This window comes from Carcharodon carcharias, chromosome 8 (assembly GCF_017639515.1).
Source record: "Carcharodon carcharias isolate sCarCar2 chromosome 8, sCarCar2.pri, whole genome shotgun sequence".
NCBI classification, from domain to species: Eukaryota; Metazoa; Chordata; class Chondrichthyes; order Lamniformes; family Lamnidae; genus Carcharodon; species Carcharodon carcharias.
The window spans coordinates 160,605,427-160,623,355 of NC_054474.1; the positions used below are offsets into that span (position 1 = coordinate 160,605,427).

The following is a 17,929-nucleotide window of genomic DNA, read 5'->3' on the forward strand; positions in this document are numbered from 1 at the left end:
GTGAATGAGTTTTATTAGTCAAATCTTAATTAGTGCTTTATTTCCTGCATTTCACGGTTGTCAACTGAACTGGACTGGCCATATAAATACTATGGCTCAAGAGCAGGTCAGAGGCTGGGAATACTGCAGTGAGTAACTCCTGACTCCCCAAAGCCTGTCCACCATCAACAAGACACAGGTCAGGAGTGTGATGGGATGCCTGGATGATTGCCACTCCAACAACACTCAAGAAGCTTCACACTATCAAGGACAAAGCAGCCTGCTTGATTGGCACCCCATCCACGAACATTCACTCCCTCCACCACCAAGCACAGTGGCAGCAGTGTGTACCATCTACAAGATGCACTGCAGGAACTCACCCAGCCTCCTTAGGCAGGACCTTTCAAAGACATGACCACAATCATCTAGAAGGACGAGGGCATCAGACACATGGGAACACCACCACCTGGAAGTTCACCTCCAAGCCACTCACCGTCATGACTTGGAAATATATTGATGTTCCTTTGCTGTCACTGGGTCAAAATCCTGGAGCTCCCTCCCTAACAGCACTGTGGGTGTACCTACACCACATGGACTGCAGCAGTTCAGGAAGGCAGCTCACTGCCACCTTCTCAAGGGCAATTAGGGATGGGTAAATCCTGGCTGAGCCAGTGATACCCACATCCCATGAATGAATAGTAATAAAAAAAACCCACACAGAAAAAGAATGCTTATTTCTGCTTCTCTTTAGCTTCCTCTTTGACTCTCCCAGGTTGTGCACCATTCCTGGGAAAAAAGGATGAGTAGGCAACCTGTCCCCAGCTTTCCAGCAATTCCACCAGTGCAACCCCATCCTTTAAACTCCTCTTGCTCCTGCTGGGAGTGAATAGATTTTGTACAGTGCCTCCCAGCTGATCCAACTGAGAGCATGATGTACAAATGTAGGGCATCAGGGAGGGGGAGAGTTACCTGGACACTGTGTTTCAGGAGGCAGTCACACCCCTTAGATTAATTACATCAAATTTGGTCTGTGGTCAGGGAAAGAAGGCTGTGACTGCAAGTGAGGCAGGTATGGGGATCCAGAATTTAGCTTTGGAGAAGTCTCAGCCAGTGCCCTTGTCCAATAGGTACAAGGTTCTTGCTCCCGTAGGTACAAGATTCTTGCTCCCGGTGTGGACGAGGGCACAGGCTGCAAGGAGGATGAGCGGACTGACCACAGCACTGTGGTACAGAGTGCCATTCAAGTGGGGGGAAGAAAAGAGAAATGGAGTAGTAATAGGGGATAGCATGGTTAGGGGAATAAATACTGTTCTCTGCAGCAAAGACAGAGAGTCCCGAAGGCTGTGTTGCCTACCTGATGCCAAGGTTAAGGACATCTCTTCTGGACTGGAGAGGAACTTGGAGTGGGAGGGGAAGGATCCAGTTGTCATGGTCCATGTAGGAACCAATGACATAGGTAGGACTAGGAAAGAGGTTCTGCTGAGGGACTATGAGCAGCTCGGGGCTAAATAAAAAAGCAGAACCACAAAGGTAATAATCTCTGAGCCACGTGCAAATTGGCATAGGGTAAATAAGATTAGACAGGTAAATGCATGGCTCAATGATTGGTGTGGGAGAAATGGGTTCCAATTCATGGGGTACTGGCACCAGTACTGAGAACAGTTCTGTTGAGACGGGCTTCATTTGAATCATGCTGGGACCAGTGTCCTGGTGAATCATATAACTAGGGCTGTAGATAGGACTTTAAACTAATTAATGGGGTGGGGGAGGGAGGGTTCAACTGAAGGGAAGTTTAGAAAATCAGAAATAAGCAAGAGAGCAGAGGCGCAGGGTAGTGAAGAGGCGAACAATAATCAAAGTGTGTCAGGAAAGGGCAGAAAATATAAGCAGAAATGTACAGCAGAAATCAGAACCAGAATGAGCAATAATGGTAAAAAGTCAAAACTTAAGGCTCTTTATCTGAATGGGTGCAGCATTTGTAACAAGATAGATAAGTTGACGGCACAAATAGAAATAAGTGGATATGACTTGATAGCTATTAAAGAGATGAGATTCCAGGGTGACCAAGACTGGGAACTCAATATTCAAGGGTATTCGATGTTCTGGAAAAATAGGCAAAAAGGAAAGGGAGGTGGGGTAGCTTTGTTAATAAAGAAAGGTATCAGTCCGGCGGTGACTAGTGACATAGGTGCAATAGATCGTGATGTGGAATCAGTTTGGGTGGAAATAAGGAATAGCAAGGGGAAGAGGTCACGGCTGGGTGTCGTCTATAAGCCCCCGAAGTGTTGCCTCACTGTAGGACAAAGTATAAATCGGGAAATAATGGAGGCGTGAAAGGAGAGTGCCACAATTGTCATGGGTGATTTTAAATTGCATATTGACTGGACAAATCAGATTGGCAGGGGTAACATGAAAATGAATTTGTAGTGTAGGATTTTTTCTTAGAACAATATGTTGCAGAACCTACCCCGGAACAGGCTATTTTAGATCTACTAATGTGTAATGAGGTAGGATTAATAAGAGATCTCATAGTTAAGGATTCTCTAAGGGTTAGAGATCACAACATGGTAGAATTTCAAATTCAGTTGAGGGCAAGCAACCCGGATCTCAAACCAGTGTCCTCAACTTAAATAAGGGTAATTACAGAGGTATGAAGAAATAGTTGTCTAAGGTGGGCTGGGAAAATAGACTAAGGGGAAGGATGAGCAGTGGCAGACTTTTAAGCAGATATTTCATAACACTCAGCAAAAATTTATCCCGGTCAAAAAGAAGGACTCGATGAGAAGGATGAACCACCCATGGTTAACAAAGGTGGTCAAGAAGAGTATCCAGTCAAAAACTAATGCATACAAAGCAGAGAAAACTAGTGGTAGGCCAGAGGATTGGGGAGTTTTTAGGAACCAGCAGCAGATGACTGAAAAGCTAATAAAGAGGGAGAAAATTCTGAAAGTAAATTGGGAAGAAATATAAAAACAAACAGCAAGAGCTTCTATGGGTATATAAAAAGAGAGTGGCTAAAGTGAGCGTAGGACCCTTGGAGGATGCGACTGGAGAATTGATAATGGGGAACTGGGAAATGACAGAAATTTAAACCAATACTTTTGCATCTGTCCTCACGGTGGAGGACACTACAAACATCCCAAAGATATCAGATAAGCAAGGAGCTAACAGGAGGAAAGATTTTGTAACAGTCTCTATTATGAGGGTCAAAGTATTTGAGAAACTAATGGGACTAAAGGCAGACAAGTCTCCAGGACCTGATGGTCTGTACCCAAGGGTTTTAAAGGAAGTGGCTGCGGAGATAGTAGAGGCATTGGATTGAAATATTCCAAAACTCACTGGATTCTGGGAGGGGCCCAGTGGATTGGAAAACCACTAATTTGACGCGCCCCTGTTCCAGAAGGGTTGGGGGGTGGGGGGGGGGGTGGGGGGGGGGGGGGGGGGGTGTTGTGTGTGTGTGTGTGTGTGTGTGTGTGTTGGTGGTGGTGGTGGTGGTGGTGGTGGTGGTGTGGGGGGAGAAAAAAAGCAGGAAACTATAGGTCAGTCAGCCTAACATCTGTCATTGGGAAAATGCTGGGGTCCATTATTAAGGAAGAAATAGCAGGACATTTAGAAAAGCTTAATGCAATCAAACAGAGTCAACATGGTTTTGCGAAAGGGAAATCATGTTTGACAAATTTGCTAAAGCTCTTTGAGGATATGACAGGCAGAGTTGATAAAGAGGAACTGGTAGATGTAATGTATTTGGATTTCCAGAAGGCATTCGATAAGGTGCCACATAAAAGTTTATTGCACAAGCTAGGAGCTCATGGTATTGGGAATAATGTATTAGCATGGATTGAGGATTGGTTAATACACAGAAGACTGAGAGTCGGAATTAATGGGTCTTTTTCAGGTTGGAAAGATATAACTAGTGGACTGCCCCAAAGATCAGTCCTAGGGCCTCAATTATTTACTATCTATACTAATGACTTGGAGGAGGGGGCAGTGTGTAATGTATCCAAATTTGCTGACTATACAAAAATAGGTGGGAGGGCATGTTATAATGAGGACCTAAGGAATCTGCAAGGGGATATAGATAGGTTGAGTGAGTGGGCAAAAACATGGCAGATGGAGTTTAATGTAGGAAAGTGTGAGGTCATACACTTTGGTAGGAAAATTTAAAAGGCAGACTATTATTTAAATGGAGAGAGACTCTAAAAATACAGCGCAGAGGGATCTGAGTGTTCTTGTGCCTGAAACACAAAAAGTTAGCATGCAGGTGCAGCAAGTAATTAAGAAGGCAAATGGAATTTTGGCCTGTATTGCTAGGGGGTTGGAGTTTAAAAATAGGGAAGTCTTGTTACAACTGTACAGGGGTTGGTGAGGCAGCACCTGGAGTACTGTGTACAGTTTTGGTCCCCGTATTTAAGAAAGGATATACTGGCATTGGGGGGAGATCAAAAGAAATTCACTAGGCTGATTCCTAGGATGAAGGGGTTGACTTATTAAGAATGGCTAAACAGGTTAGGCCTTTATTCATTAGAGTTTAGAAGAATGAGGGGTGATCTTATTGAAATGTACAAAATTCTGAGGGGGTTTGACAGAGTAGATGTTGAGAAGATGTTTCCAATGGTGGGGGAATCTTGAACTATGGGATATAGTTACAGAATAAGGGGACACTCATTTAAAACTTGAGATGTGAAGGAATTTCTTCTCTCAGAGGCTAGTGAATGTCTGGAATTCTCTATCTCAGAGAGTTGTGGGGGGCTAGCCACTGAAAGTATTTAAAGAGGCGGTAGATAGATTTTTGAAATATTGGTGAGTTGACGGGTATGAGGAGCTGGCACGAAAGAAAAGTTGAGGCCTGGGGCAGATCAGCCATGATCTTATTGAATGGCAGGGCAAGCTTGAGGGGCCAAATGGCCTACTCCTGCTCCTATTTCTTATATTATTATGAATCCACAGACACAAACCCATTCTCTGATTTGTGCAGTAGTGGGATGGTTTGTATCATTCTGCAGGATTGAGTTACAGTTTGAGTATTTGAACATCATTGTTTCTGTGAAGACTATCATAATTCATGTTATTGCTGTCAGTGTGATAATAGCACAGAATGATTGCTATATGTTAGTCTACATAGCAATAGTGACTGTATTTCAGAGTAATTATAGTGTGAATGCTTTGAGAAATTTCACTATTATAAAATATTTGGCTCACTAGAGCACTCTTGTCTCTAACTCAGACGGTTATGGGTCAAGCACTACTACAGGAATTTGATCACATAATCTAGGATAACACTTCAATTCAGTACTGAGGGGATGCCACAATTGTCTTTTGAGTAAAACGTTAAAGTGAGTCCCCGTCAGGTGGACATAAAATATCATATTTGCTATTTTGAACCAGAGCAGTGGGTGTGCTGCTAGATTTCTGGCCAACTCTGATCCCCAAACCAACACTAATGAAGCAGATTATCTGGCAATTTATCTCAATGTTTTTTGGGGCCTTGTGTGCAAATTTGCTGTTGTGTTTTCCTATATTACAACAGTGACCACACTTGAGTAATACTTCATTGACTGTGAAGTGCTTTGGGAAGTCCTGAAGTCATGAAGCTAATTAAATGCAAGTTCATTCTTTCTCTTTGTATGTAAACCCAAGAGTTATTAAGGGAAATTTAAGAGATAGGGAGACTTAAATATGAATAACATTTGTACACAGCAGAGATGCATGAACCCATCACTTCTAAGCTTCTGCTGATGTGTTTAGTGTATTTATTTCATGCATTTTTAAATTGTTTTTGTGTAATTACTGGTTAATTAAGTTAATAGCACAAATAGTGTGTGATTTCCCAGTTTGATGCAGACAGACCCTCAAACGCACTGACTGAATAGAACTGATAACCTTAATTGGAGGCAATCCCGCAGAGAGTGAGAGAAAACTGCTACTGCAGAATTCCACAATGTCTTGCAAAGAAGAAGAACTGTTGTACTTTAAAACATTCCATGTGTTTGGTCTTTTGGGGTGATTTGGAAGGCAGTCTGTCCGGGGCAGCATGTGATCTTTGTGCACCATCAGAGCACTGGAAACAAGTCCAAGTATCCAAATGGAGTAATATCATGTGGTGTGTGAGTTGGTTCATTTCAATCTTGGACACGTTGAAAATTTGCCGTTTTGTCAGCGCTGCTACTCAGGATGGAAGAGCAATATTTAGAACTGCGGAATATTTATAACACGTTGCATGGTGCAATTAATGGGAAAATGTATTCAAGTGAAAATCCTGGGGGATACTTTGTGTAATCAGTCAAACCCTAGCTTGTTTTTCTCATTGTGAAATGACGGCACTCTGTGGGTCCTGATTCACCACCAAGACTTGAACATATGTCATCGTTCCTTCATTGTGTTATGATCCTTGACCAGGCCCCCAGGTTTTGGTAAGATCCAGTTAGGGACGAATAACATTTGGTTTAATGAAGACAAAGTTGGGGATTCAGGACAGTTGCTTAGTGAATAAAGTCACAAGATTCCATGAGTTTCGAACAAACAAAAATAAACTTTACTATACAAGGTCAGAAAGATAAAACAATTTATTAAATCTATCTTATACTCTAACACTCAGGGTTAATATAAGGTACATGTGAATTAACAGGCAAACTGTGGTTGAACCCACCACCTTGCACACTAAATGGCAAATGCGATCAAGACAGAGTCCATGGATTTCTCAACAGACCACCTAGATGTCAGTAACACTGAGTCAACCAATCTCACTGAAACTCTGTCTCTCTCGTGAGAGATTCCAGTCTTCACCTTTGAAGATCTCACTTTGGAATTCTCTCCAAAAATTGCTCCAACTCGGACAGCATCAATGACGGCCCACCTCACAGGGTTTCAATCTCATCTCCTGAGATTCTATTCCCCTGGATTCCCTATGCACTAGAGCACCAACACACGTACACAACTTCAGCTGTTCAGCAATGCCAAGCAGAACACTACTGCTCCAAAGGGATACCTTTGGCCCAATGACCCACAGCACAGAGTCACCAACCTTCGGCTGTCTTCTTGGATCTTCAGGACTTCTCCTGAGCCCTCTTCACTTAAAGTCTGCTAACCGCAGCCCTTTTTCTACTTGGAGCCTCTTTCTCTGCTCCAAATCTGTTCCTCTCTTTTTAACTTCCTGTCCTGTCTGGGACTCTCCCTTTTCGACCTCTGCCTGACTCCTCTCCCTGTCCCCTGCATGGGACACCTATCTTCAATGGTGCTCTGCTCCTAGTCACATGATCTGGGTTTTCAAGCCATTTTCCTTCATGCAGAGGCACCAAAGAAGCTAAAAATGCAGAACTGCACATGTGCAGCCCTCTCCCAATCAATGCATGTGTGGAAACTCCGAGGACTGTTGGGACTTAGAGTTCCCGACCCCCGCGCTCAACTCCAAGGAAAGTTTGACTTTCATAACAATTGTTACTGGGTCGAAATCCTGGGACTCTCTACCTAACAGCACTGCGGGAGTACCAGCACCACATGGACTGCAGTGGTCTAAGAAGAAGACCCACCATCACCTTCTCAAGAGCAACTAAGGATAGGCAATAAATACCAACCTTGCCAGTGATGCCCGTGTCCCCAGAATGAAAATTAAAAAAAGATCAATCACACACAAAAAACACAGGTTTCAGAGCATAGCCAATAGGAGCACAACTTATTTAAAGGTGCTGCATTCTGGTAGCAAATTGCTGTGGGAGATGTTTCACCAGACTTATGAATGGCAATGAGAGCAGAAAATTGATTATCCTGCCTCTAAAAATTTTAAACGTTGTCAATAAGTATGAAATACATCTGCTGCACCAGAAGCCCATCTATCTTGGTACAATAACCAATGTGGTGGATAATTGTGAATGACTTTTCCAGAATTATAGTTTGACGCAACACTGCCCAGTGTGGGAGACAGCAGCTTGGAGTAGTGTCTGATCAATGTATGGACTCAGTCCCTGATTAAACAGAAAATAACACAGTCAATTGTTTTGCTGCTGCAGTGGGTCTCTGTAGATCGGAGACCTCACACCCTTTGCCCTGCTGCATACCCCTATAGTCAATTAATAACCCATATTCATGTAATCAAAGCCTCAGTGTGCATTAATAGACTTGGCATAACAGGAGGAAATGCACGGATATGTCACAGCAACAGCAAATAGGCTCTTCCTAATGGGGTATCTACGGACTATCAGCTGACAAGATTTTTTAAAAATAAAAAAGTAAAGAAAAAAATCAAGGACAAATAAGGGGCTTTCAGGCCATTGTGGCTGATTTTTCCAGTAACTTATCCAGCTGACCACCATCAGTTGCATTTTGATGGCCTCTAACATGATTCCACTACATTAACTGGAAGCTCAGTCCAAACACTTATCACCATTTGAGCAAAAGCAATTGATCTAAGATCTATTTTAAATTAATGTTGTCTCAAAGTAAGACCTTTCCGCAAAAGCTGTGAATGTACCAGCGGTGCTTTTTAATGAAATAATCTCAAACTACTTTAAAAATGCTTCATCAAATCTTGACTTGTATCCAGCCTGTTCTGGCGTTTGGAACCTTGACAATATCTGAAGGTTGACTGGAATCCAAGTGGTAGGTGAATTACATCGACCGATGTGAATCTGCTTTAACAGGACTGACCAGAGATGTAAGTTAAATGCCCAGGTAATCAACAGTTTAGACTGGATGTACATTTCAACCACACTGAGTGTCGGCCCAATTGGTTGCATTGTTCCCTTGAAGTCAAAATGTTGTAGATTTGATCCGCACTACAGGATTTCAGTACATCATCTAGACTGATGGGCCATTGCAGCACTGAGGCATTCTCTTTGGGTTAAGATATTAATCCAAGTCACTGCCTGCCTGTTACAGTGGTTCAAGCAGATGTTGTTTTTAAAATGTATTCTTTCATGGGATGTGGGCATTGCTGGCAAGGCCAGGATTTGTTGCTCATCTCCAATCGCCCTTGAATTGAGTGGCTTGTGAGGTTATTTCAGAGAAAAGTTAAGAGTCAACTACATTGCTGTGGGTCTGGAGTCACCAGACCAGATAAGGATGGCAGATTTCCTTCCCTAAAGGACATTAGTGAACGAATTGGGTTTTTACAACAATCAATGGTAGTTTCAAGGTCACCATCACTGAGACTAACTTCCAATTCCAGATCTATTAACTGAATTTGAATTCCACCAGCTACCATTGGTGGGATCTGAACCCTTGTCCCCAGAGCATTAGCTGGGCCTTTGGATTACTTATCCAGTGACATTACCACTCTGCCGCCATCTCCCCTTATGAGGTGTTTACAATGACCAATGAAGCTAATAGGTAGATGGAGAAAAACGATTTCCTCCTTAGGACAGAATTTTACAACCCCCGCGGGCAGGTCTGCAGGTGGGGGGAGGTCCATAAAATTCTGTGGGTGCCTTCCTGACACCATCTCCCCCCATGGTAAGAAGTCCATGAATGTAGAATAGCTCTGTCTACACTTATGCTTCCATGAAAGAGTTAATTGCTGAGGATAGATTTAACCTCATCAACTGTTTCATCTTTTGAGTATAGCTGGTAGGTCAAAGACTAGAAGACCAGCAATAGATAATAGGCTGAACTGAAGACCACAAGTGTTGGTGCACTGCGCATTCATGAGCTGTGAATGAGAATGGGCTGCCAGAGCTCAGTAGTCAACCACCCATATCCTGTTCAGAGGAATCCTGCTGTTCACTAAATTACAGCTTGCGAAGTTTGAACTTCACTTGCAAGGCTCTGTACCCTTCTTTGCCACCCCTGAGAACAAGTGTCTCCTTTGCTTGTGAGGTCGGGAGACACAAGAGGCGGATCTCATAGAGACAACAGAATTTATGTGGAATCACACATGCTTTGCTTTACCTCTGCTGTTTGGTGGCACATCCTCTTCCACCAGCCCCACCAATTCAGTATGATGCACCATGACCCCCCCCCACCCCCAACTGTCGGTCACAAAACCTGTGACCAGTCTCCAGCCACATTCTCGACAAAAGTGAACAGTCACCACAGCAACACAGCGGCTGCAGAGACTGATCATGAAGACAACAGATGGCATCTCGATTCAAAAGATCCAACACTCCCAGGAGATGCCAAATGGCGCCATTCTAATTGTGCAGATGGAAAAATGGTTGGCTGATGTAAATAGGCAGCAAGTGTGGCTCAGGTGCAAAATTTGAATATCTTGTGAGGTATGTTTCCATAAAAAGAACTTGAAAAGAACAATCTGCTTACACTTTGTGTAAACTAATTTGGTGTCTGTGAGGCAATTTTGCATAATTGGGAATATTAGTGTACCAGATGTGCACATTACAACTTCACAAACTTCGTGAGTATTTGCTGGCATCAAAATGTGTCCAGATTAGAGTTGGCATTTTTATATTTTTTATCATTCATGGCCTAAGGTTCCTGACTTGTGCTGGGTTAGAGTCCCCTAGATGTGCAGACTATTCTTCAGAAGCTCAACAAACTGGTCATTTTTCATCAGTGAGTCTAAACAGGGGTTCGCGGCAGGCTATTTAACCATGATCGCAGCTGGGGCCAATCCAGTTCTGAGCTAATTTCTACCCTCTCCAGCTGAAGTTTACTGATTAGCACAGGGCTGCTGCGATCTACTCTAGCATTCCAGATACAAACCAGGCTGGCCTCAGCTAATTCAACACTGAGTGGAGTTCAAACTCTATACAGCTCAGTACCACACTTGATAGTGTATCCACCAGGCAACTAGGAACAGTAGTTACAAACCTGATATCATCAATTTATATTTACTGTAGTGTCCACGTCCAATAGTGGTCTTCAGAAATTATGATGCGTTTTGATAAGGTAAACAAGGAAAACTTATTTCTGCTGCTAATTGGTAGCCAGAGGCCATAGGTACAAGATCATCACCGAAAGAATGAGGGCAGGGATTGTGAGAAAATGATTTTATGCAAAGGGCCATTAGGATGTGGAGCACTCAGCCTTGGAAAAGAGCATGGAATGGAACTAAGTGGGACTTTCAGCGGCTAGGCCAAACACACAATAGACCAAATTGCCTCCTTCTATCCTGTAACTTTCCTGGATTCTGAATGCATAATTGTGTGTAGCAACATCACCGAGTAGATTAGACAAATTCAAGGGCAGGATTTTCCCTGCAGGTCTCTGAACCTCACTGTCTGGCTGAAGTGGGGGTCAAAAGTTTGCACAGGGCAGGAAGCAGTCGCTCAGAGTGATTATCCCCGGCACAGCAATGTAATGGCCAGAGGGCAGGCTCACCATCCAATTAAGGACGGCGGGCAGGCTCTTGAAGTTGGAGAGCCAATCAGAGAACTTCTGGCTTGAAGGAGAGAGTGTTTCAAAATGGTGACGCCGTCGCTCCAGCTTTTCTAAAATTTAAATTTTAAAAATGGGTTTTGCAGGGAAGTGACTTCTGTATGGAGGGGGTTTGGGACTCCTTTACAGTGAGGTCTATGCTGCTGCATCACCAAGGCAGGTAGGGAGGGCCACTAGGCTGCTAGGAGGCCGTCTTCAGGTACCTTTACTGTCCCCGCTGCCTGTAGGAGCCTGGAAGTTGGCTGGAAAATCCCAGTTGGCCTTTCTTAAGTGGCCAAATGACCCGGGGATGGGATGGATCTGGGGAACCGGCATGCCGGCTGACTAGGGCTATTTTTTAGCTTCTGCCTGTCTCTGATGCTTTGGTGGGGCTTAAAAATCAAACCTCAATTCTGAGATTTGGCTGACAGGATTTATCAAGCATTTTAACTCAACCTCTTCCTCACTCTGCTGGCCTGTTAGATTTTTTTTGTGTTCAACAACAAGAGTTGTGCACACTAAATTGTTCACATGTTCAATCTCTGCTCAACCTGATGATGGACATTTACTATTCTGAAGGAAGAAGGCTCCTGCTGCCACTAAATACTCTACTTGGGTTCAGGGTCATGAACGCTCATGACCCCTGCAATCTGGAGAGTTCTTTTGTTTACCCAATACCATAGACTGAAAGGTGTAACTGCCTTGATGGGTCACCTAGATAGTTTTGAAAAGCTTAAATAGATATTTCAATATAAAAGAGTACTTAAGAATTTATAACAGAATGTAGATGGGAAAACTTTTTAATAATAAATACCAAATCAAATATTATATAAAAACAAGGACATAATGTATTATTTTTAAATGGGCAACAAGTTTTGTCTCTCTCACTTTCCAGTTACCCCACCTTCTAATCCTTCTTCATCTGCACTTTATATTTGGTCTTAACTCTCTATGCAACGCCCCAGGAGATTGAAAAGAATTAAGCCCTTTCCCCACACTATCTTCCAACATAACTAGAATTCAGGAAACGGTTGCTCATTTCTTCGTTGGGGAAACCGAACCATGGCACTATGGGAAGAAAAGCACAGGAGGAAATTTTCTCGAGTACTGCCCTTAAACCAACACTCACTGGATTATATAGTCATTTAATTCATTGCTGTTTGTGGGAAGCTGCTGTGTGAACATTGGTTGCTGTGTTTGCCTCCAATGATTGATCTTCAAAAGTGTTTCATTGGTTGTAAAGTACTTTGGATATCCGGAAGGTGTTATATAAATGTCCAACCCCAGATTTGGCCACTAGGTAGAATAATTGAAGAAAGACAGATTGAACATGACTCAGTGAAACCCAATGCAAGCTCAAGGGACAACATCTTATCTTTCAACTCAGCACTCTATAGCATCCTGGACTCAACATCAATTTCAACAACTTTATATCATATCCTCTGCCTTCATCTTATTCTATATGCTTCTTCTTTTTAGTTTTGCTGGGTTGGTCTTGTCTTGTTTCTTTCTTTATCCCTTCATGTTGCATTCAGATGGTTACTATGTAGCCATTAACAGCTACAGGCCATACCCAAACAGGAACAGCTAATAGCTGTATGTATTTGGACATACCTTTGTTTCATTATTATACCCATTAGAACTCTCTTTGGCTTTTGCGTCATGAAATTTTTTGTTACTGCAACCCCCCCACTCCCCTCCTTCGTTTTTCCTGCCCCTCCCCCACCCCTTCCACTAGCTTAAAAACTCTTTCTGAAGAAAAATAGAAATGTAGGTTCATCTCACCCTGAAACATTAACTCTGTTTCTTTCCACAGATACTGCCCGATCTGCTGAGTTTATCCAGCATTTTTGTTTTTATTTCAGCTTTTCAGCATCCTCAGTATTTTGCTTTTGTTGAGTCAGATGATTTATTTTGCATCTCCATTACCGTCTTGGCACCTCTCAAAGCAACACCAGCAAACATCTTGGAAATATACACGACTAGAACAAAATTCACTACCTTTTAAAATCTAAAAGTGACCTAGTGTATGTGATGAAGTGGGGCAGGAGTTGGGATTATGATTTGAATCCTGGTGGTTGTTTTTTTTTTTAAATTATTCTTTTCATGAGATATGGGCATCGCTGGCTAGGCCAGCATTTTTATTGCCCATCCCTAATTGCTCTGGAGAACGTGGTGGTGAACCGCCTTCTTAGACTGCTGCAGTCCATGTGGTGTAGGTATACCCAGTGCTGTTAGGGAGGGAGTTCCAGGATTTTGACCCAGTGACAGTGAAGAAATGGCAATATATTTCCAAGTCAGGAATGATGTGTGGCTTGAAGGGGAACTTGTAGATGGTGGCATTCCCATCTGCCTGCTGCCCTTGTTCTTCTAGGGGGTAGAGGTCACAGGTTTGGAGGTGCTGTCAAAGGAGCTTTGGTGAGTTGCTACAGTGCATCTTGTAGATGGTACACACCGTTGTCACTGTGCATCGGTAGTGGAGGGAGTGAATGTTTAAGGTAGTGGATGGGCTGCCAATCAAACAGGCTGCTTTGTCCTGGATAGTGTCAAGCTTCTTAGGTATCATTAGAGCTGCACTCATCCAGGCAGGTGGAGAGTATTCCATCACAAAACTACATTTTGATAATCTTTAAAATGAATTACAACAGTGAATACATTTCCAAAGGTATTTCATTGGCTGTAAAGCACTTTGGGCTGTACTAAGCATCTGAGTGTATATAAATGTAATCTCTTTTTTTCTTTTCTCTAATTAAAAAGATGAACAGTTGTTGCCTCTACATTAGGAAACAGAGTAGTGAGAAAAATGGACTTTTATTTTAAAAGAACCTGACTTCTTGTGTCCCAATTGTATTGCAGGAATTTTTGGACTGACCATTTAATGGACCATCTGGGGAACAACCTCCCTACTTTACCTGAAGGATTGATTGTGTCTGGTGGAGGAAGTGCACGAGAAAGGGAATGGGGAGAGAAGTCCGCCCAAATTGCAATTTAAATTATTTACTTTTTAAATAACTGTGCATCAATTAGGGGTTGATGAATACCAGAATCCATCAGTACAGCTGGTGGTTTAATTCTGGGAAATGGCTGGTGGCTCTGAATCATGATGGCAGATGCTTTCATTTTAATTGGAGTTGCAGATCACAGTGCTGGGGTTCCCAAGGCAGACAGCACACAACGCTCTGGACCATTCCAACAATTGATCAGTTCTGCACAGGCAGAGCTCCCAATTCCAAATAACACTGGCGTCAGGGAGTAGTTGCCATTGCATTTCTTCTCTTGGTCTGTTACACTCTCTCCTTCTCATTCCAGGTGTAAATGCAACATGCATGCAAACAGCTGCCATTTCAAGGAAGGGAATCTGATGTGCGAGTGTGAACACAACACAACAGGCCAAGACTGTGGAAAGTGCAGGAAGAATTATAAAGCCAAATCGTGGCGACCAGGCAGCTACAATCCATACCCAATGGGAACAGCTAACAGCTGTATGTATACTATTCCTATCTTAAGAGTACAAATGCCACCTTATCTGGAAGTTTATCATAATGGACTGGAAAAAAAAATTAATGGAAAGTACTGTGAATGAGCTGTCCTGTAACTTTGCCACTGCTGGAAACAGGACTTATGTTAGTCTATTTCCTACCCTCTGAAGGCTCAAAAGTTTGTTGAGCTTTCAAAACCTCTACAAGTCCCTCATTCAACTTCTGTAACCAGCTCATGGCTCTGGTCAAAAATATCAACTTGAAGCTCAGGCCAAGAAGGGAAATAATTATTAGTGGAAAAGAGTTTGTCATCACCCAGAACTGGACATTTTCACCTCCTCTGGAGCTTCTTAAATAAAATCACAGATTTGGCGGGGAGTTCACAGTATGCCTAAAAAGCGGCACAATTTGGCAAATTTCTTGCGTAGCAATGAGGAGTGTTCCAGAAATATGTAAAAACAAAAGAGCAGCTTCATTTACATTACGACAATTCAAAACCAGTTCTCAATCTTATTATTCAGTCAAATTCAGGCACAGAGGAGCTAATTGACAGATTTCTTATTGTTACAGCTGACTCCAGGCAAATACCTACCTCACATATGTGTAGACATCAAATTCATACTAATTATTTCAAACATTATGTGAGATCCAGCACCAGAAAGTACCCACTTATCTATAAGAAAGGAGGATCAGGGCAGTGTATATAATGGGAGGCTGATTGGCAACCACCTGTTCCGTGCCACAAGTTAAAATATAAAAAGTTAAATTTACCCCAATGTTCTGCCCAATTTTGGCCAAGGCTGGAGATGGGGATGTCCAGCCAATGCCTCGCCTGTTGTCCCATGAAATCTGTGTGGGAGAGGAAAAAGTGCACATCTTAAAATGACGGATAAGGAAACATCTTCGGAACCAAATTTGCTACATCTGCAACCCATCATCTTTCAAACAAAGCTAAGGACAGAGAAGTGAGCTTCAGAATTTGAAATTTTCCCATTGCCGTAATGGACATTGTCAGCTCCATCCCAACTTTCCTAAGTTGCTTTAATTGAAACAGTAAAATAAATATATATGGCTTGGTGTCCACTTATAGAATCATTGAATGGTAACAGCAGAGAGGAGGGCATCGTGCCCCTGTTTGCTCTCTATAAGAGCTATTCGCTGAATGCAAATGTAACACCCCTATTCAAGAAAGGAGGGAGATAGAAAGCAGGAAGCTCTAGGCCAGTTAGTCTAACATCTGTCATTGAGAAACTACTAGAATCCATTATTAATGGTGTTGTAGTGGCAGGACATTTAGAAAACCAAAATATAATCAGGCAGAGTCAACATGGTTTTGTGAAAAGGAAATCGTGTTTGACAAATTTATTAGAGTTCTTTGAGGATGTAACAAGCAGGGTGGATAAAGGGGAACCAGAAGATGTAGTGCATCTGGATTTTCAAAAGGCATTCAACAAGATGTCACATAAAAGGTACTGCACAAGATAAGGGTTCATGGTGTTGGGAGTGATATATAAGTGTAGATGGAGGATTGGCTAACTAACAAGAAACAAAGAGTAGGGATAAATGGTCATTTTCAACTTGGCAAACTGTAACCAATGGAGAACAAAAACAGAATTACCTGGAAAAACTCAGCAGGTCTGGCAGCATCGGCGGAGAAGAAAAGAGTTGACGTTTCGAGTCCTCATGACCCTTCAACAGAACTATTAAGGGTTCATGGTGTTGGGAGTGATATATTAGTGTAGATGGAGGATTGGCTAACTAACAAGAAACAGAGAGTAGGGATAAATGGTGATTTTCAACTTGGCTCAGTTCTGTTGAAGGGTCATGAGGACTCGAAACGTCAACTCTTTTCTTCTCCGCCGATGCTGCCAGACCTGCTGAGTTTTTCCAAGTAATTCTGTTTTTGTTTTGGATTTCCAGCATCCGCAGTTTTTTGTTTTTATCTCTGTGTAACCAATGGAGTGCCATGGGGATCAGTGCTGGGGCATCAACTATTTACGATCTATATTAATAACTTGGATAAACTTGTATTGCAGCCAAATTTGCTGATGATACAATAATAGATAGCTGTGAGGAGGATACAAAGAGTCTGCAAAAGTTATAGATAGTTTAAGTGAGTGGGCAAAACCTTGGCAGATTTAGGAAAATGTAGGGTTGTCCACTTTGGCAGGAAGAATAGAAAAGCAGATTATTATTTACATGGAGTGAGACCGCAAAATGCTGTGATAGAGGGGGATCTGGGTGTCCTTGGACATGAATTAGAAACTTTAGCGTGCAGGTACAGCAAGCAATTAGGAAGGCAAATGGAGTGTTGGCCTTTATTACAAGGGGAATGGGGTATAAAAGTAGAGATGTTTTGCTACAACTGTGGAAGGCACTGGTGAGGCTGAACCTAGAGTAGTGTGCAGGTTGGTCTCAGAGAATGTTCACTAGGCTGATGCTGGGGTGGAAGGATTATCTTATGAGCATGTTGGGCCTATATTCATTGGAGTTTAGAAAATTGAAAGGTGATCTTATTGAAATGTTTAAGATTCTGAGGGGAGGCAAAATATTGTGGATGCTGGAAATCTGAAACGAAAACAAAAAATGCTGGAAAAACTCAGCAGGTCTGACAGCATCTGCGGAGAGAGAGAGACAGAGATATGTTTTGAGTCCATATGACTCTTCTACAGAACTGTCAGACCTGCTGATTTTTCCCAGCATTTTTTGTTTTCATTTAAGATTCTGAGGGGATTTGACTGGGTTGATGCTAAGAGGATGTTGCCCCTCATGGGGGAAGATGGAACTAGCGGTCACAGTTTAAAAATAAGGGGTCTCCCATTTAAGACTGAGAAGGGGAGAAATTACTTCTCTCTGAAGGTTTATAATCTTTGGAATCCCCCTCCTCAGAGATCAGTGGACGCTGGGTCATTCAATTTATTCAAGGCAGAGTTAGATTTTTGATCAACAAGGGAGTTAAGGGTTATGTAGACAGGCAGGAAAGCAGAGCTATGGCCACAATCATATCAGCCATGACCTTATTGAATGGTAGAGCAGACATGAGAGGCTAACTGGCTCACTTCTGCTCCTATTTCTTACTTTCTTGTGTAGTCCCACTCTTCTGCCTTTTCCTCATAACCCTGCAACCCTTTTCTCTTCAGATCATTATCCAATTCCCTTTTGAAAGC

General features: G+C 42.5%; 1 protein-coding gene across 1 annotated transcript in view; it reads left to right on the top strand.

Annotated features, from left to right (window-relative positions):
- Positions 1 to 17,929, top strand: part of ntng2a (netrin g2a) — a 112,023-nt gene that overhangs the window by 63,509 nt on the left and 30,585 nt on the right. Inside the window, exon 4 of the mRNA XM_041193884.1 lies at positions 14,593 to 14,765. Within this exon, the coding sequence (XP_041049818.1) occupies positions 14,593 to 14,765 (173 nt within the window). The remainder of the gene's footprint in view (positions 1 to 14,592; positions 14,766 to 17,929) is intronic.